General features: G+C 40.6%; 1 protein-coding gene across 7 annotated transcripts in view; it reads right to left on the bottom strand.

Annotated features, from left to right (window-relative positions):
* The window catches only part of jade2 (jade family PHD finger 2), a 220,699-nt gene that overhangs the window by 17,217 nt on the left and 186,430 nt on the right, over positions 1-17,052 (bottom strand). For 6 of the 7 annotated variants that reach the window (XM_072590651.1, XM_072590653.1, XM_072590652.1 and 3 more), the window contains one exon: positions 9,265-9,393. In XM_072590651.1, coding sequence (XP_072446752.1) covers positions 9,265-9,393 — 129 coding nt within the window. The remainder of the gene's footprint in view (positions 1-9,264; positions 9,394-17,052) is intronic. The other variant, XM_072590658.1, reaches the window with a different exon arrangement.

The raw sequence follows: 17,052 nt of genomic DNA, 5'->3' as shown, positions 1-17,052 counted from the left end.
GGTTGTCATGTAATAAAATTATTTAGACATATTGTAGAGTGTGTATAGAAGATTTATAAGCATGATACCAGTAATGCTTGAGAATACATGTCAGGAAAGGAATGGAATGCTGGGTGTGCTTTCATTATCGAAAATAAATCTGAAGGGTGATCCAATGGAAAATTTTAAAATTATAAAATGTTTTGATAGAGTGAATAAGGAAAGAATGTTTGTTTCTGTTTGTCAGGACTAACTAGGGAACATTACCACATTACACTCACCAAAACATTTAACAGGAAATTCAGAAGAAACTTTTTATATAACTTGAAAAATGAGGAGAGTACAAGCAGAAATAATCCACCATCCATGCTTCTCCACACGGATTCATTCTGAATCCCTACCTGAGCTCTGAAACTTTAAAATACGTAGCTCAACAGGGGTTATGTTTGATCAAACCAAAGTTGAGGTGTTTGCTTGATTGACAACTTTATTAGGTTATAATGAGTCTTTCTCCGGTCCATGTCCATATGTTAACTTTTACAAGATTTAAGAGGTGTGAAGTGGGGAAAGGTTCTGTTGCTTTCATGACCCTGTTTGAATTACGCTTTTATAGGCTTCACAACCAGCAGTTTTATTTTTCAAAGCAGTATTTCTAATTTTTTTTGTTTCAGAATTTGAACAATTACCATTGTTATTGCATGGCTCTTTTGTTCCGGACAGAGTTCCTACTGGATAAATGCTTATGGAGGTATCATGGAGGGCAATGGGAAGTGGGTAGGGAGAGATGAAAGCATGACTAAGTCAATTCTAATAAAATTGCAATGAAGTCTCAGTGAACTGAGATGGAATCTTTGATCAAACTTATCTCAGCCTTGCCCACTCCTGTGGTTGCCTATCCTATGCATCTGGGACCATCTGGCATCTTTCCCACCTCAACCTTTTGAAGCTCAGATTCCACATAATCGGGTTTTTTAAAGTGAATTAGGTGTGCTGACACAGGAGGTTTCCTCAGATGAATCACACCCCTGGATAGTGAAAATCCAACCAGTGACTTCACATCACTGCGATAGGCAGCTGGGAGGGAAATTCAGATCCACTGGCCTTTCATTCTTGATTGTCACCTTGTGATTTTCAGATTCCACCCCATGGCCAAACATTTGCCAAATTTCACTGTTCACGGTCACTGTTCACATTCATAAGTGAATTACAGTCAACTGGACAAGATACCAGTGATCTTGGAGAAAGAGAACCAGGGAGGGCAAGAGGGGAAGAAGCTGCTAAAAATATCATGTTGGTGCTCTGAATAAGAATCTTAATAGATATATATGAGTTCCCAATGTAATGCTGAATGGTGATTTGGGGTCATGATGCCCATTTGGGCCAGTTTGCTCAAATGGCCAGCTGGATAATTGTGGTGCTGAATAATTCAATGGTGTGACTTCAATCACCACTAGGCTCAAGGCTACTTCCTTAAGTTTTGCCCAATATAGTGCTACGGCTTTAATGGTGACCAGAAACCATTAACAATGAGGATGCTACTTGAAGAGAGAGAAAGAATAGTAAGTTGCCTTCACAATTCTTAACTTCCTACCCAAATTAATCAGATAAATGTGACCCCAATTCCTGTTGTCTGTGAGGCACTTCACCCAATTTAAGTTTTAACATTCTCAACTCAGTTGCTTGTGAAAACCGCCCCTGGCCTGGTTTACATTGGGAATTCTCAACAGACTGTCACGATCATAGTAAAATGTTGGACTGTAAATTTTCAATTTGAATTATGTTTATTTTCATTCCCTAGACTGCTATGGACTAAGAAACATTGACACATTTTGAAAAAAAGGAACAGGAGTAAGCCATTTTACACTTTGAGCCTGTTCTGTCATTCAGTGCAATCATTGTTGATCATTCAACTCAGTACCCTGTTCCCTCCTTATCCCTTTAGCCCTGAGAACTATATCTAACTCCTTTTTGAAAACATTCAATACTTTAGCCTCAATGGCTTTGTGTGGCAGAAAATTTTACAGGCTCACTACTCTTTGGGTGAAGAAATTCCTTCTCTTTGCAATCCTAAATGGCCTATCCCATATTCTTGGACTGTGATGGCCTTTAGAAATAAAGAAACATGGACTAGAAATGGTTGCAATGAACACCTATCCACAGACTGAGACAAGTTCTAGAAGCCACTGTGGTTTAAACAAAATCATTTGAACTTAAATTTTATCCAAAGAGTCCAATATCAATAAAATCCCATTTCCTGTTTTAATGTGTATTTGTACGGTAAGTTACAAATATCTGACAAAGGAGGTTGCTTGCAACTCTCCATCTTGGAATGCCAATCAGGCCAGATGTGGGAATATATAAAAGAACCATTTTGCAGTTGCTGCTTGGTAGAGTAGCAGAGAGAAAGTGAACAGAGTGCTAATAGCAAGGCCTATAGCTCTCTCTCTCTTTCCCTGTTTCGTTCTCAACATCTCAAAAGTAAGCACTGGTGATAAAACAAGTCAGAGAAATATTCACTGAGAATTCAAAGATTCTACAAATTTTGCCACTGCTGACTCGGCAAACTATTAACTAAACAGCTGTGGTCTCAGGTTCAACTAACCTAACAGAAAGACTCTCACAACCTATTAAACTGCACATTCTATAACTTCTTCTTATATCAGACACTCTAGTTTCTTAAGCTTTATATTGTGCTTGAATGGGTGCTTGATATCATGTTTTATTATTTTTCTTGGAGTTAGTAAATAATAAAATTCTTCTTTCTTTCACTCAAGAAAACTTTGAAATTGGCTCCTTAATTCTGATCTAGTGACTGCACTTTAATTGAAGTATGAAGTAGCTACATGCTGAAAAGCATTAACAATCTCCGTTGTGGTCTCAGGATGGGGTTAAAAAGCAGCAGATGCATCCACCTGGTCATAACAAGAGGTTACAAGGATGGGTAGTTGGTAAATGGACAACAAAACTATCAAGCTGCTGCAGTAAAAGATGCTTTTCTGTTAAAGTTGAGGAGAGAAAGCTTTATTCTGTATATGTATCAGATTAATTACTTCTTTTCCCTTGGAAACGTCAATGGAGCTTTGTTTTGCCTCCATCCAGCATCAATTATAGGAAACACATAGTAACTTCTCTGAATGATTTACCTTTTTCCCTCCAGTCTAGAAGTGTCTGATCACCTTGATTTTCTTCCTATGATTAGAAATCTAAGGTACATGCATTAGGATTCTCTTCACGGTCCAATGTCCCTTGGCACGTTTATGACAAATAAAGATGAATGGAAGTACTGTTTCACTAATGCATTATAATTTAAATACAGCATCCCTGGACATGAACAAATTCTGTTTCATTGTTGATAACAGTTCTTCAGTTTTGAGCGATTTTAACTAGTCTATGATTTCCTTTTGCCTAATCCCTTTCTTCTAAGTTTCATGTTGATCAATCAAATAGAAAGAAATTTATCACCTTTTGCACTGCACGATAGGATTAGATTAAAGATTAAATTTCCTACACCGTGGAAACAGGCCCTTTGGCCCAACTAGTCCACACCGACCCTCCGAAGAATAACCCACCTACACCCATCCCCCCCCTAACGAATGCATCTATCACTATGGGCAATTTAGCATGACCAATTCACCTAACCTGCACATCTTTGGACTGTGGGAGGAAACCGGAGCACCCGGAGGAAACCCACACAGACACGGGGAGAATGTGCAAACTCCACACAGACAGTCAGCTGAGGCTGGAATCGAACCCGGGTCCCTAGTGCTGTGAGGTAGCAGTGCCACTGAGCCACCGTGCCGCCCCAATATTTTAGCATTTATTACTTAAATAATATTTTTCAACCTATGGCGGAACCTATGAATTATACCCATTTCTGATTCTTTTCTCATCCTAGACACAATTCATTTAGTTTAACTAGCTCTCTAATACCTTTTACTGAAATATCAGTTTTAAGACAAAACCCCGTACTTTCTTTAAAACCACCTATTTCTACCCTACATAGTACTGGCGGTCTCCGACCCGACCTCAGCTCATCTGATGTTGAAACCTTCATCCACGTCTTTGTTACCACTATACTTGACTATATTAATGCATTCTCGGCTGGTCTCCCATCTTTCACCCTGTGTACACCTGAGGTCCATCCAAAATTTGACTGGCTAGTTTGTAAATTGCAGCAATTCCTATTTAGCTACAGGCTAAGTGTTTGCTGACTTGCATTGGTTGCCGGTGAAGCCACAAATTGTTTTTAACATTCTCATTCTGGTTTACAAACTGCTCCATAACCTCATCTTTCGTTATCACTCTTCTTATATCTGTAACTTCCTCCAGTCCCAAAACCCTCTCAGAATCTTTGCTCATTTAACTCTGACTTCTTGATCATCCCTAATTCTAAAGTGCACCACTGGCTAGTTACACTTTCAATTGCCAAGGGCCTAATCTCTGGGGTTTTACACTCTTGGAATCTCTCTGATACTCTCTGATCATTTCCTTCAATTTTTCTTTTATTTAATTTTATTAAAGATTGGATATCCTTAAGTACCCTTGGGAATGCGGTGATGAGCTGCCTTCTTGAACTGTAGTGGTCCATAGGCATTTGGTAATAGGGTAAAAACAATGACTGCAGATGCTGGAAAGCAAATACTGGATTAGTGGTGCTGGAAGAGCACAGCAGTTCAGGCAGCATCCAACGAGCAGCGAAATCGATGTTTCGGGCAAAAGCCCTTCATCAGGAATAAAAGGGCTTTTGCCCAAAACGTCGATTTCGCTGCTCGTTGGACGCTGCCTGAACTGCTGTGCTCTTCCAGCACCACTAATCCAGTATTTGGTAATAGGGACAGAGTTCTAGAATTCTCATCCAGCATCTGTAAAGGAGTGGTGATCTAGTTTTAAATCATAATGGTGTGTGGCTTGGAAGGGATCTTGCAAATGAGGGTGTTCCCATGTACCTGTTGCTCTTGTCCTTGTCCTTCGAGGTGGTGGAGCCCATGGGTTTGCAAGGTATCAGAGAAGCCTGAGTAGGTCACTGCAAGTGCCTCTTGTAGATGTTACACATAGCTACCGCTGTGCGTCGGCACTGGGAATGAGTGAATGTTGAAGACGGTGAATGGGTGTTGATGAAATTAGCTGCTTTGTCTTGATGGTGTCAAGCTTCTTGACTGTTGTTGGAGCACTCAAACAGGCAAGTGGAGAGTACTCTGTCACACTCCTGACTCGTGCTTGTAAATGGTATATCAGCTTTGGGGAATCAGATGGGCCTATGGTTTGAGGAGTGGATGATGGAGTTTAATTTAGATAAACGTGAGGCGCTGCATTTTGGAAAAGCACTCCAGAGTAGGGCTTAATGGTGAGCCTCTAGGGAGTCTTGTTGAACAAAGGGACCTTGGAGTGCAGGTTCATAGTTCCTTGGAAGTAGAGTCACAGGTAGACAAGATAGTGAAGAAGGCATTTGTTATGTTTTCCTTTATTGGTCAGAGCACTGAGTATAGGAGTTGGGAGGTCATATTACGGCTGTACATGACATTGGTTAGGCTACTTTTGGAATATTGTCTGCAATTCTGGTCTCCTTGTTGTGAAACTTGAAAGGGTTCAGAAAAGATTTACAACGATGTTGCCAGGATTGGAGGATTTAAGCTAAAGGAAGAGGCTGAATAGGCTGGGGCTGTTTTCTCTGCAGTGTCGGAGGCTGAGGGGTGACCTTATAGGGGTTTATAAAATCATGAGGGGCATGGATAGGGTAAATAGAAAATGTCTTTTTCCTGGGTTGGGGGAGTCCAGAACTAGAGGGCATAGGTTTAGAAGAGGGGCAAGATATAAAAGGGACCTAAGGGGCAACTTTTTCATGCAGAGGGTTGTACATGTATGAAATGAGCTGCCAGAGGAAGTGGTGGAGGCTAGTACAATCACAGCATTTAAAAGGCACCGGGATGGGTGTATGAATAGGAAGGGTTTAGAGGAATATGGGCCAAGTGCAGGTAAATGGGACTAGATTGGAGTTATAGTCATAGAGATGTACAGCATGGAAACAGACCCTTTTGTCCAACCCGTCCATGCTGACCAGATATCCCAACCCAATCTAGTCCCACCTGCCAGCACCCGGCCCATATCCCTCCAAACCCTTCCTATTCATATACCCATCCAGATGTTTTTTAAATGTTGAAATTGTACCAGTCTCCACCACTTCCTCTGGCAGCTCATTCCATACACGTACCACCCTCTGTGTGAAAAAGTTTCCCCTTAGGTCTCTTTTATATCTTTCCCCTCTCACCCTAAACCTATGCCCTCTAGTTCTGGGCTCCCTGACCCCAGGGAAAAGACTTTGTCTATTTATCCTATCCATGCCCCTCATAATTTTGTAAACCTCCATGGGGTCACCCCTCAGCCTCCGACGCTCCAGGGAAAACAGCCCCAGCCTGTTCAGCCTCTCTCTATAGCTCAAATCCTCCAACCCTGGCAACATCCTTGTAAATCTTTCCTGAACCCTTTCAAGTTTCACAACATTTTTCCGACAGGAAGGAGACCAGAATTGCACGCAATATTCCAACAGTGGCCTAACCAATGTCCTGTACAGCTGCAACATGACCTCCCAACTCCTGTACTCAATACTCTGACCAATAAAAGAAAGCATACCAAACACCGCCTTCACTATCCTATCTGCCTACAACTCCACTTTCAAGAAGCTATGAACCTGTACTCCAAGGTCTCTTTGTTCAGCAACACTCCCTAGGACCTTACCATTAAGTGTATAAGTTCTGCTAAGATTTGATTTCCCAAAATGCAGCACTCGCATTTATCTGAATTAAACTTCATCTGCCACTTCTCAGCCCATTGGCCCATATGATCAAGATCCTGTTGTAATCTGAGGTAATCTCCTTCGCTGTCCACTACACCTCCAATTTTGGTGTTATCTGCAAACTTACTAACTGTACCTCTTATGCTCGCATCCAAATCATTTATGTCAATGACAAAAGGTAGAGGACCCAACACCGATCCTTGTGCCACTCCACTGGTCACAGGCCTCCAGTCTGAAAAATGACCCTCCACAACCACCCTCTGTCTTCTACCTTTGAGCTAGTTCTGTATCCAACTGGCTAGGTCTCCCTGTATTCCATGAGATCTAACCTTGCTAACCAGTCTCCCATGGGGAACCTTGTCGAACGCCTTACTGAAGTCCATATAGATCACATCTACACTCTGCCCGCATCAATCCTCTTAGTTACTTCTTCAAAAAACTAGATTAGGATATCTGGCTGGCATGGATAAGTTCACTGAAGGATCTGTTTCCGTGCTGAACATCTCTATGACTCTAATTAAGCATCACAGAACTTATACCTTCTGAGCTGCTCTCAGCTTCCTTTCAGGTGCTCCTCAAAACTTACGTATTAAGGCCAACCTTCAGTTCCTCTATCCTGAAAACTGTACATGGATCAGTGTCAGGTTTTGTTTGGTATTGCTGCCATGGAACACCTTGGTAGATTTACATAAAAGGATTTTAAATAAATGTAAACAGTTGTTGTTAACTAACACTTTTAGAAACCATTCAGATTTTTGGTGGCCAGGGAGGACCTGGTTGTGACCAGATGCAATGTGTAGATCTGCAGCATAGCCTGGGGGGCATAGAGGACAGAGAGAGAAAGAAACCTTTGGGGGTGGCTATGGAGAAGGGATTTTGGGATGGGGTTAAGAGGGGTATTGGGTACTTGATGGAGATTTTAGCTCCTGATAGATTACAGAAAGGGACTCCAATGACTGAGGAGAGAGCAGAATCATTGTGTACAGTATATCACCTGGGGAAGGGAAGGGCAATTATTCCTGATACCATTTGCTCATTTAAGCAGTGCCTGAAAGACTCATACCTTTTCCATTCAACTGACTATGCCTTCATTTTGCCATTTGAGTTTCCCAAGGCATGAGAAACCTAGCTAGGCAATGTTAAATCTGAGGGATGCAATCTTGTCAAAATGAGGGTGGGTGGGTTGTCTGCCTCTGTTAAAAGCCACAAGTTTGCAGACTGGGTTTGAGCATCTTTTTGTCTATTTGCTCTTCTCACATCACCTAAACACACCTGTTTTTAGGATTCACTTGGGGCAATAACAAATCATGGACGGTAAAATGACATGCAACCCTTCCAGGAAATTCCAGTTGTAAATCTTTCACCCACTCCACCATGTCAAGAAAGTATGAGTGGAGTTGGGTGAGAGTTCACGGGGATATTTCAGGATATTTGACCTTCCTTTGCTGTCAGTTGGGCTCAATGGAGTTCTCAAATAGGGTTTGGGAAAACTTCCATCAAAGTACAAGGAAAGGCTTTAAAACGTCTTCCAGACAAACATTACTGAGCTTGAAGCAGACCAGTTATCCTGGTTCCTCTGGAAATTGACTCCTTTTGGAGCAGATGAGTCATTAAACTCCACTTTGTGTTTGGTCCACATTTAGCCTTGGGCACATCAAGCAGAATGGCTGCAGGACATTGCAAGACACTGACAATTTGCCCCTTGACAATGGTTCTATTCCTGCAACTCAGAACTGGGTCTCAACAGCACTTTGATCACTGGAGTGATCTGATCGGATTCAAACACAACAGCTTTGGTTTCTAGGGAATTTGAATCCAGAACTCACATAACTGGGCAATTTATTTCATGAAATTGATAAACTAACAGTTAAAAATTAAATACAGGAACAGGAGGAGGCAATTTAGCCCGACGAGCCTGTTCAGCTAATCCAACACTAAAAGATCACCTCAGTGTTATATAAATGTTCAAACGTTCAGAATATCTCACGTCATTGAGTGTTCTCCCTTTTGGCTTTTCCCACATGATGTGGTGTTATCATTATGTTAGTTGATGACCTTTCTTCACTCATTTCAAACAGCACTTTTGGATTTGGCAGGTGTTTTACAGCATGATGCTCTTCCTGACTCTGACTCTCTCCTCTCCCCATACTACTGGCATTTATACACATTATCCTGCTCGCATCAGTGGTTGCTTCCTTCTATGGCTGTGGAGTGGGCTTTGAACCTGGAGCATTCTGCCTCACAGGCAGAATAGCTGAGAAAATATATGGGAAGTGAGCAGATTGGTTACCAGGAATCTGAGATACCTCCTCATTTTGGGGAAAGAAAGCTTTGTAGCAACACCCTCCCCCCCCGACAAAAGAGTTTGACAATATCTCCTGCACAAAGAACATCTTCCCCTTTGCACAGACCCTGGCTCCCAGACACACAACACTGGATTGCCAGTATGTTGTAGTTTCTAATTTTCTTTGGTATCAAACCACAAGATAACTTACCAAATTGCTTCAGTAAGGACCGCGTTTCACTCTTTAACTTGCCTTTCTTCTCGATACTGTCCTTCGATCTGTTCTTCCCACGCTCCTTTGGGTCACTCAGTTTTCCTTTTGTTTTTTTCCCAGAGTATCCTAGGGCAGAGAATCCAACATCAAATTACCCAAATCTGCCAATGTGACTGACTGCTATTTTGACTTAACAGACAGAAAGCTGTGGGAGCAAGATGAATATCTCGAGTGAATATTGCAGAATCTAACCCAGGTATAACTGAAGTCTGGATTTACTCAAATAGATTCCACACAACAAAGTGGTGCAGCTGTGTGGCACACTAATGTGCCTCTTTACAGAGCAGCTAGACATTAAATATCATGTCTGAAATTATCTGAGTCACAATGCTGGATGAAGTCAGAGAAGGCAAGTTGTCCTCAGGTACTGTCACAAATTTCTTAGCAACCAATTCTGTTGGGAGAAATCCAGGATGAGGTTCTCTGTCTGACTGTTTTCTGAAGAGTAGTTAATGGGAGAAAATAGATTGTTTTGAATTCTTTAAGTAAACTTTATATGCATTTTAGGAAGGTTGTCATCATACTTGAAAATGAGTTATTAAAATGTTAGCCCGGCTTAGCTACTTAGAAAAACTTGAGCAATGAAATGAAAGCTCAGGGGAGGATGATTTATCAAACAGTCAAAAAGATGACCAGGTTTTATTATCCAACACTGCACAATTTTCAAATGTTAGGTACAATTTTACTACTTTATCAAAATTAGCTTTTAAATAACCATTGTTCTGAAAAGCTCTGAATTTCTTACATTTTACTGACATTACAGACTCCACATTGATCACCAACAGTAACCTATTGTTGCACAATTTCTTGCAGATTTTTCCTACAAATTTAAGTTTGTTCAGGATCTAACATATTTTAAATAAAAACAAAAAATGATGGAGAACCTCAGCAGGTCTGGAAGCGTCTATGGAATGAGAAACAGTCAGGTTTCAAGTCTCATATGACTCTTCTTCAAAAGTATTCTTCACTGGCTTATTTTAGTTGTTGTGAACTGGAGTAATTCTGTAAATTATAAACAATTGACATTAGAACGAGTGGCAGTTTAGGATGCATGCATGGTCAGATCTAATGTGGACAAATTATCAATTAACAGGAATGAATATAAAGCTGGTCACAGAGGCCTGCTTAAGATTTTCAATTTTTAATTCATCCATTGGAAGTCTTCAATCACTCCCCTCAAAGGTAACATCTGATGCAGACTTGTGCTTAAGACACACAAAGGTAACAGATCAGTGCTGATTTAGCTAATCTCACTGCATAGAATAAGGAGCAGTATATTTATTGCCATTGCCATGAGCTAAGATGGGTAATGGTCCATCAGAACTCCACTGTGTGTGTGTGTGGGTGTGTCAGTGTGAATGCAAGGATAGGGTTCAGCTCAACTATAGGTGGTCAGCTTGCTGATAACTGGAGAATGAATCTAATTGTTGGGTCTGTGAGGCTGTACTCCAGCATTGTTCAGCACCTTCAGTTAAAAAAAGGGGAGTAGGGAAGACTGGTGTATTAACACTAAAAGACAATCTGCTCTGACCATGCTCGTAAATTATGAAAACTGCCTCTGGTGCTAAAACCTCACATCTCACCATTCCTTGATAAAACCCATGATACTACTTTCTCTCCTGAAAAGGATTTTAAAGTACTTTATACTGCATCTTTCAATTCCTCTGAATGTCCCAAAATGCTGCAGTCAATTAACAAAACAATCAATAGCACTTAGCCCTGTAAGTATTCAGCACTGTTAATATTTAGCACATGCTCATCCAATTATTATTCGAAAGATAAAATTGAAATCTGCTTCCACCACCTTTTTGAGTCATGCATTCCATATCAAACGACTTGCTACATGAAGTATTTTCCTCCAATGCGCTGTTTTACTGAGAAACAAAGCAGCCAATCCTATACACCAAGGTTCCACAAACAGCAATGACAGTACCACCACAATTTCTTTGAATGATGCCTTGGAATCGCTCATAGCTGCTTGAATGAGTAAACAGAACTTTGGTTTAGCATTCAATTCAAAAGGTACTACAGTTAGTGAGTGTAGCACTCCCTCATGATTACGCTGAAGTGTCATCCTAAATTATGGGCTCAAGTCTTTAAAATAGACCGTGAACCCATGACCTTCTGACTCAGGCATGGTGGTGCCATTGCCAAGCCAAGGCTGACATCATGAATAATAAATAATATTAACACGGAAATTTATTCAAACAATGGTAAAGCAAATGGAAACCTGCCACTATCCAAATGTCCAGCAGAGTTGGCATTCCTGTCTGACAATACACTGAATGATTTGGAGGTGCGGGTGTTGGACTGGCATGGACAAAGTTAAAACCTGGTGTTGTGTGATTTTTAACTTTAACACACAGAATCTCCAAGTTAAGAAAACTCCACCCCCTGACCTTCACTTAGGGCAAGTATTGGGCACATATGTGGGCAACAAATTTTGTAAACCCTGAAACCATGGATCTGGACTTCTATAACTATTACTGATCACATATATTCTAATCTCAAATTGTCTACAAAGAAAGAAAACTTGCATATCTGTAGTACTTCACCACATCTTCAAGAAACTGAAAACTACTTTAGGACCAATTAATTAATTTCTAAGTGTGACCATTATTACAATGTTGACAAATGCAGCTGTCATTTGTAGCCAGCAAGATCCCAAACATCCAGCATTTTCATCTATACTCCCATTTATAAGCCAAGTGACAATCCTACATACTGGGTACGTTGGGTCATTTAAACTGACCTGAACACTGAAATTTAGATAGGTTAAGCCAACACTCAGAAAGACAGAGGAAGTGGAAAATGTTGTCATATATCAGAGTAACACTTATCAAAACACTGTAGCAATTCTTTTTGCAACCCTAGTTGAATTCCTTAGAAATGAATTACAGAAATCTGAACAGCTTCTCTTTGCTTAAAAACCATTTAAGTAATTCTCAATAGTGTGCACAATTCCTCCAGCAATATCTTAATATCTCCCAGGACTGGATCTCTTTATAATGACACATGAAACAAATTTCACGGTTAACAGCACAATTGCTCTCAACAAAGATATTCTAAAGGAACATTGGGCACTTATCAAATCTCTTCACAAACTGACCTTTGTGCTGCAGCTTGATGCTAGTAAGCATATTTAGTCTATCAATTAGCTCTAGTACAGACCAGGAACTACAAACTAAACAACATCAATTACAGGAGTTCTTCTGTGTGAAAGCAACACAAGCACAATGACTGTCTATTAATTCTGAATCCCAAGCTGCCTGTGCCTCAGCCAATGAAAATTCCAAAGGAGCAGTGACAATGTAGCCAAATGGGTTTCCAACACCTTCAAAGAGTGCAACAAAGAGTAACTGAACATTTGCTGACATTATTGAATCAATGCACAGTACTGAGAGCAAGTTGTATATTCGTAAGATAGAACAATTCTCTGAAAAGGTGCATCAGGTTCTCAAAGTTAAAAATCACACAACACCAGGTTATAGTCCAACAGGTTTAATTGGAAGCACTAGCTTTCGGAGCACTGCTCCTTCATCAGGTGGAGCAGCGCTCTGAAAGCTAGTGCTTCCAATTAAACCTGTTGGACTATAACCTGGTGTTGTGTGATTTTTAACTTTGTACACCATAGTCTAACACCAGCATCTCCAAATCATCAGGTTCTTGATTGATTTGTGTCTAAATGCAAAAAGATTGATGTGGTACTGAGTCACAAACTATGAAGGTCACAGATCTATATTGAGTTAGTTAATTTTAACAGAAAAATAAACAAACTTTTATAAATACTCAAATTATTCTAGTTTATAAATAGGCAACATAAAAAATGACTGTTTTTCCCAGTTTCCTGTTAGTCTGTCATGGCTATCAGGATAATTACCTCATTCAGGCAGGAAGAGACACTAATTGTTACTTGTACAGAGTATCAAAATACTGAACTAATTCTTATATAGCATTCATATTCTAAAGTGTTAATTATATTGTCACATAGCAAATGTAAATGACCCTGACTGGCTGCAGCACAGGTATCATTGGAAGGGGTGAATTCTCATGACAAGCTTATCAACATAGCCACATCATCCAAGAACTCTTTTATAGATATTTTCCAATTAAACCTGTTCAGAGATGTTTTGATACACCGACACAGCAGGGAGGTCCTTGAATCCAGGCCTCCTGGCTCACAGGCAAGGACACTACCATTGCACCACAAGAGGCCCTAAAATTCCAACCGGCCTTAGTTGGATTTGAAACTGTGTCCCCAGAACATGAGCTGAGTTTCCTGAAGTAACTGCCCAGCGACAAAAGCACTAGGCATTGACCTGCTTCCCCTCCCCCCATACCCAAGAATTCTTTTGTAACCAAGGAATCTTTATTGAAACTAATGGTCTACTTGTCTATTATAACTTATAATAATGGACAGTGAATGAGTAACGTTAAGGTGCCTTCCCTAAGTGTTCAGTTCTTTAGCAACTAAGTACCTAAACCATTGCAATTAGGTATCTTTCTGGTTTTCCAGTTCACTTCGAGTTAGCTAATCTTAATTGAATCTGCAGAAAAAGCAAATATTTCAACACTTTTTCTTTCACTCATGTTTGGGGCATGAGCATTGTTGGCTGGGCCAGCATTTATTGCTCACCTTTAACTGTCCCTTAATCTGAGTGGCTTGCCAGTGCCATTTCAGTTCAGTCAGCCACACTGATGTGGATCTGGAGTCACATGTAGGTCTAGTAAAGACAGCAGACTTCCTTCCCTAAAGGACATCAGTCAACCTGCTAGTGGTTGCCATTAGACAGATTTAATTCTAAACCTTTTTTAAAATTCTAAGCTTGCCAATGGTGGGATTCGAATCCATGTGCCCATTGGATTAGCCTGGAGTTCTGGATTATTAGCCAAGTGACATTACCACTATGCCAACAGCAAGTCAATCAACATTCCTTCATCCAGCCACTATCTTATAACCCCTACTAGAGATGTTCGGTTCAAAAATACATGATTCAGCTCAGCTGTAAAGTCTATCATCAGCTACATAACCTGTTGACATTTGCTATCAAGAATCATGTTTTTGTTGCATGGATGTGGATGGCAATGGCAAACTATGGAATGGTTTTGGTATAGCCCATTGAGCCTACAAGAACAATTTACCTTGTCCTTTTCCACCCTTTACTCGTGGCCCTGCAAATATTTTCCCTTTATGTGCTTATTCAATTCAATTTGATGAGCCACAATAGTATTTGCTTTCATCACCATTTCATGTGGTGCATTCCAAGCCTATCAACTTTTGGCACAACAATGTTCTTCCTCAGGTGGAGAAAGTTCTTGAACTGTAGTGCAGGTATACCCATAGTATACCCATATAGTACAGGTATACCCATAGTGCTAGTAGGGAAGGATTTTGACCCAACTATATGGGCTTTTATAGATCCAAGTCAGGATGGCGTGTGACCTGAAAGGAAACTTGCAGGTGATATTCCCATGTGACTGTTGTCCATCTAGATCAGCGTTTGCAAGATACTGTCAAAGTAGATCTGGCAAGTTGCTGATGTGCACACCGTTAATGTTATTGTGAATGGGGACGGTGTGGTAAAACGAATCTTGTGGAAATGGACTAGAGCAGATGGTGAAATTTGAATTCAACAAAATTCTGGAATAATGGGTACTGTGTGAGCACAATTGATTATCATATATAGACCTCATCTGCTTCACTAATACCCATTAGTGTAGAAATCTGTCATCCTTACCTGGTTTGGTCTACATGTGATTCCAGACCCATGTGATTGACTCTTAAAAGTCCTCTGGGCAGTTAGGGATAAGGAATAAATGTTGGCCTAACCAGTGACACCCACATCCCATGAATGAATAAAAAAAAACTAGTGAATGCTTAAAGAGAGGGGTGGGTAGAGGATTAAGCTATCTTGGGGTCCTGGATTCTGTCTAGCCTCTTGAGTGTTGTTGAAGTTTCACGCATCCTGGCAAGTGGAGAGTATTCCATCATTCTCTCGATTCACACCTTATAAATGGTGGACAGACTTTGAGCAGTCAAGATGAAAATTATTTGCCTCTGGATTTCCAGTCTTTGACACAAATGGAATATTTAGATTAGATTATCCACAGTATTGAAACGGGTCCTTCGACCCAACAAATCCACACCGACCCTCCGAAGCGTATCTCACTCCGACCCATTCCTCTACTTTATATTTACCCCTGACTAATGCTCCTAACACTCTGAGCACATCTAACACTGCACATCTTTGACTGTGGGAGGAAACCGAAGCACCTGGAGGAAACTCACGCAGACACAGGGAGAATGTGCAAACTCCACACAGTCACCTGAGACAGGAATCGAACGCGGGTTCCTTGCACTGTGAGGCAGCAGTGCTAACCACTGAGCCATGCTGTGGTATGTTTATTGGCAGGGAAATGGAACACAAAAGGAGAGAAGTTTTGCTGCAAATTTGATATGGCATGGATGAGATCACATTTGGAATATTGTGTATAGTTTAGATATCCCTACATGAAAAAATATATAAATGCATTAGAAGCAGTTCACAAAGGGTTCAACAACTAATTTCTGGGATGAAATGGTTGTTTATGAGGAAAAGATGGACACATCAGACATGTATTCATTGGAGTTTAGAAGAATAAGAGGTAATCTTATTGAAATATCCTGAGAGGATGTTTCCCTTTGTGTAAGAGTCCAGAACTCGGAAAGAGATTTTAAAAAGAAGGGGCCTCCCATTTAAGGCAGAGATGTGGACAATTTTGTTTTCTCTTAGAAGTGATCGGTCTGTGGAATTCTCTTTCTCAGAGAGCAGTGGGGCTAGGACATGAAATACTTTCAAGGCCAATTTAGATAGATTCTTGATTGACAAGTGAATCCCAGGAAAGTAGTTTTGAGGCTACAATCCGATCATCCATGATTTTATCGAAATGGTTGAGCCGGTTTGAAGAGCCAAATGATGTGTTTCTAACGTTTATACTTGGGTTCGTAATGTCCCGGATGCTGCTGGAGGTATTTTTGACAATGGTAACAGCGTTGATAATTGGATCTTTGCTGGATATATTCATTTATTAGCAATTTTGCAGCAGGAATGTCACTTGCCATCATCAGTCCATGCCTGAAAGTTGTCCAGGTTTTGTTGCATGCAGGTCTGACCTGTTTCGTTATAAGACATGAACGAAACTGAAGATTGCATAATCTTCAATAGACATATTCACTTTTTAACCTTACGATGGGCAAAAGGTCAGTGGTAAAGATGGTTTGGACACAGATTGAAGGAACCTTTGCAGTGATATTCTTCGTCTAAGATGAGTGGCCCTCTAAAGCACCACCAGCTTCCTTTGTGAGTCAGTTTTCCCCTGATTCCCAATGGCTTCAATTTTGCTTGGGCTTCCTGATGCCACACAAGGTCAAATGTTGCTTTAATGTGGCTCTCACCTCAACACTGGAGATAAGCACTTCGTCAAAGAATAATGAAACCTGAAGCTGAGTACATGCAGCAGTCCCTAAACTGAACATTTGTGGGCTTATTGCTATGCACTGTTTCTTAGCATAGTTGATGAGCTCCTGCATTACTTTGTTAATGATTAAGGATAGCCTGATTTGAAAGTCAATTACAGGGCAACCTCGGTTATCCGAACATTGATTATCAGAATTTCGGATTATCCAAACAAGATCTCAAGGCCCCGAGCGTGGGTATACTGTGTTATCCGAGGATTCGATTATCT

The sequence above is a fragment of the Chiloscyllium punctatum genome, chromosome 20 (genome assembly GCF_047496795.1).
Source record: "Chiloscyllium punctatum isolate Juve2018m chromosome 20, sChiPun1.3, whole genome shotgun sequence".
Classification (NCBI taxonomy): Eukaryota; Metazoa; Chordata; class Chondrichthyes; order Orectolobiformes; family Hemiscylliidae; genus Chiloscyllium; species Chiloscyllium punctatum.
This window is presented reverse-complemented; position numbering and strand designations above follow the sequence as displayed.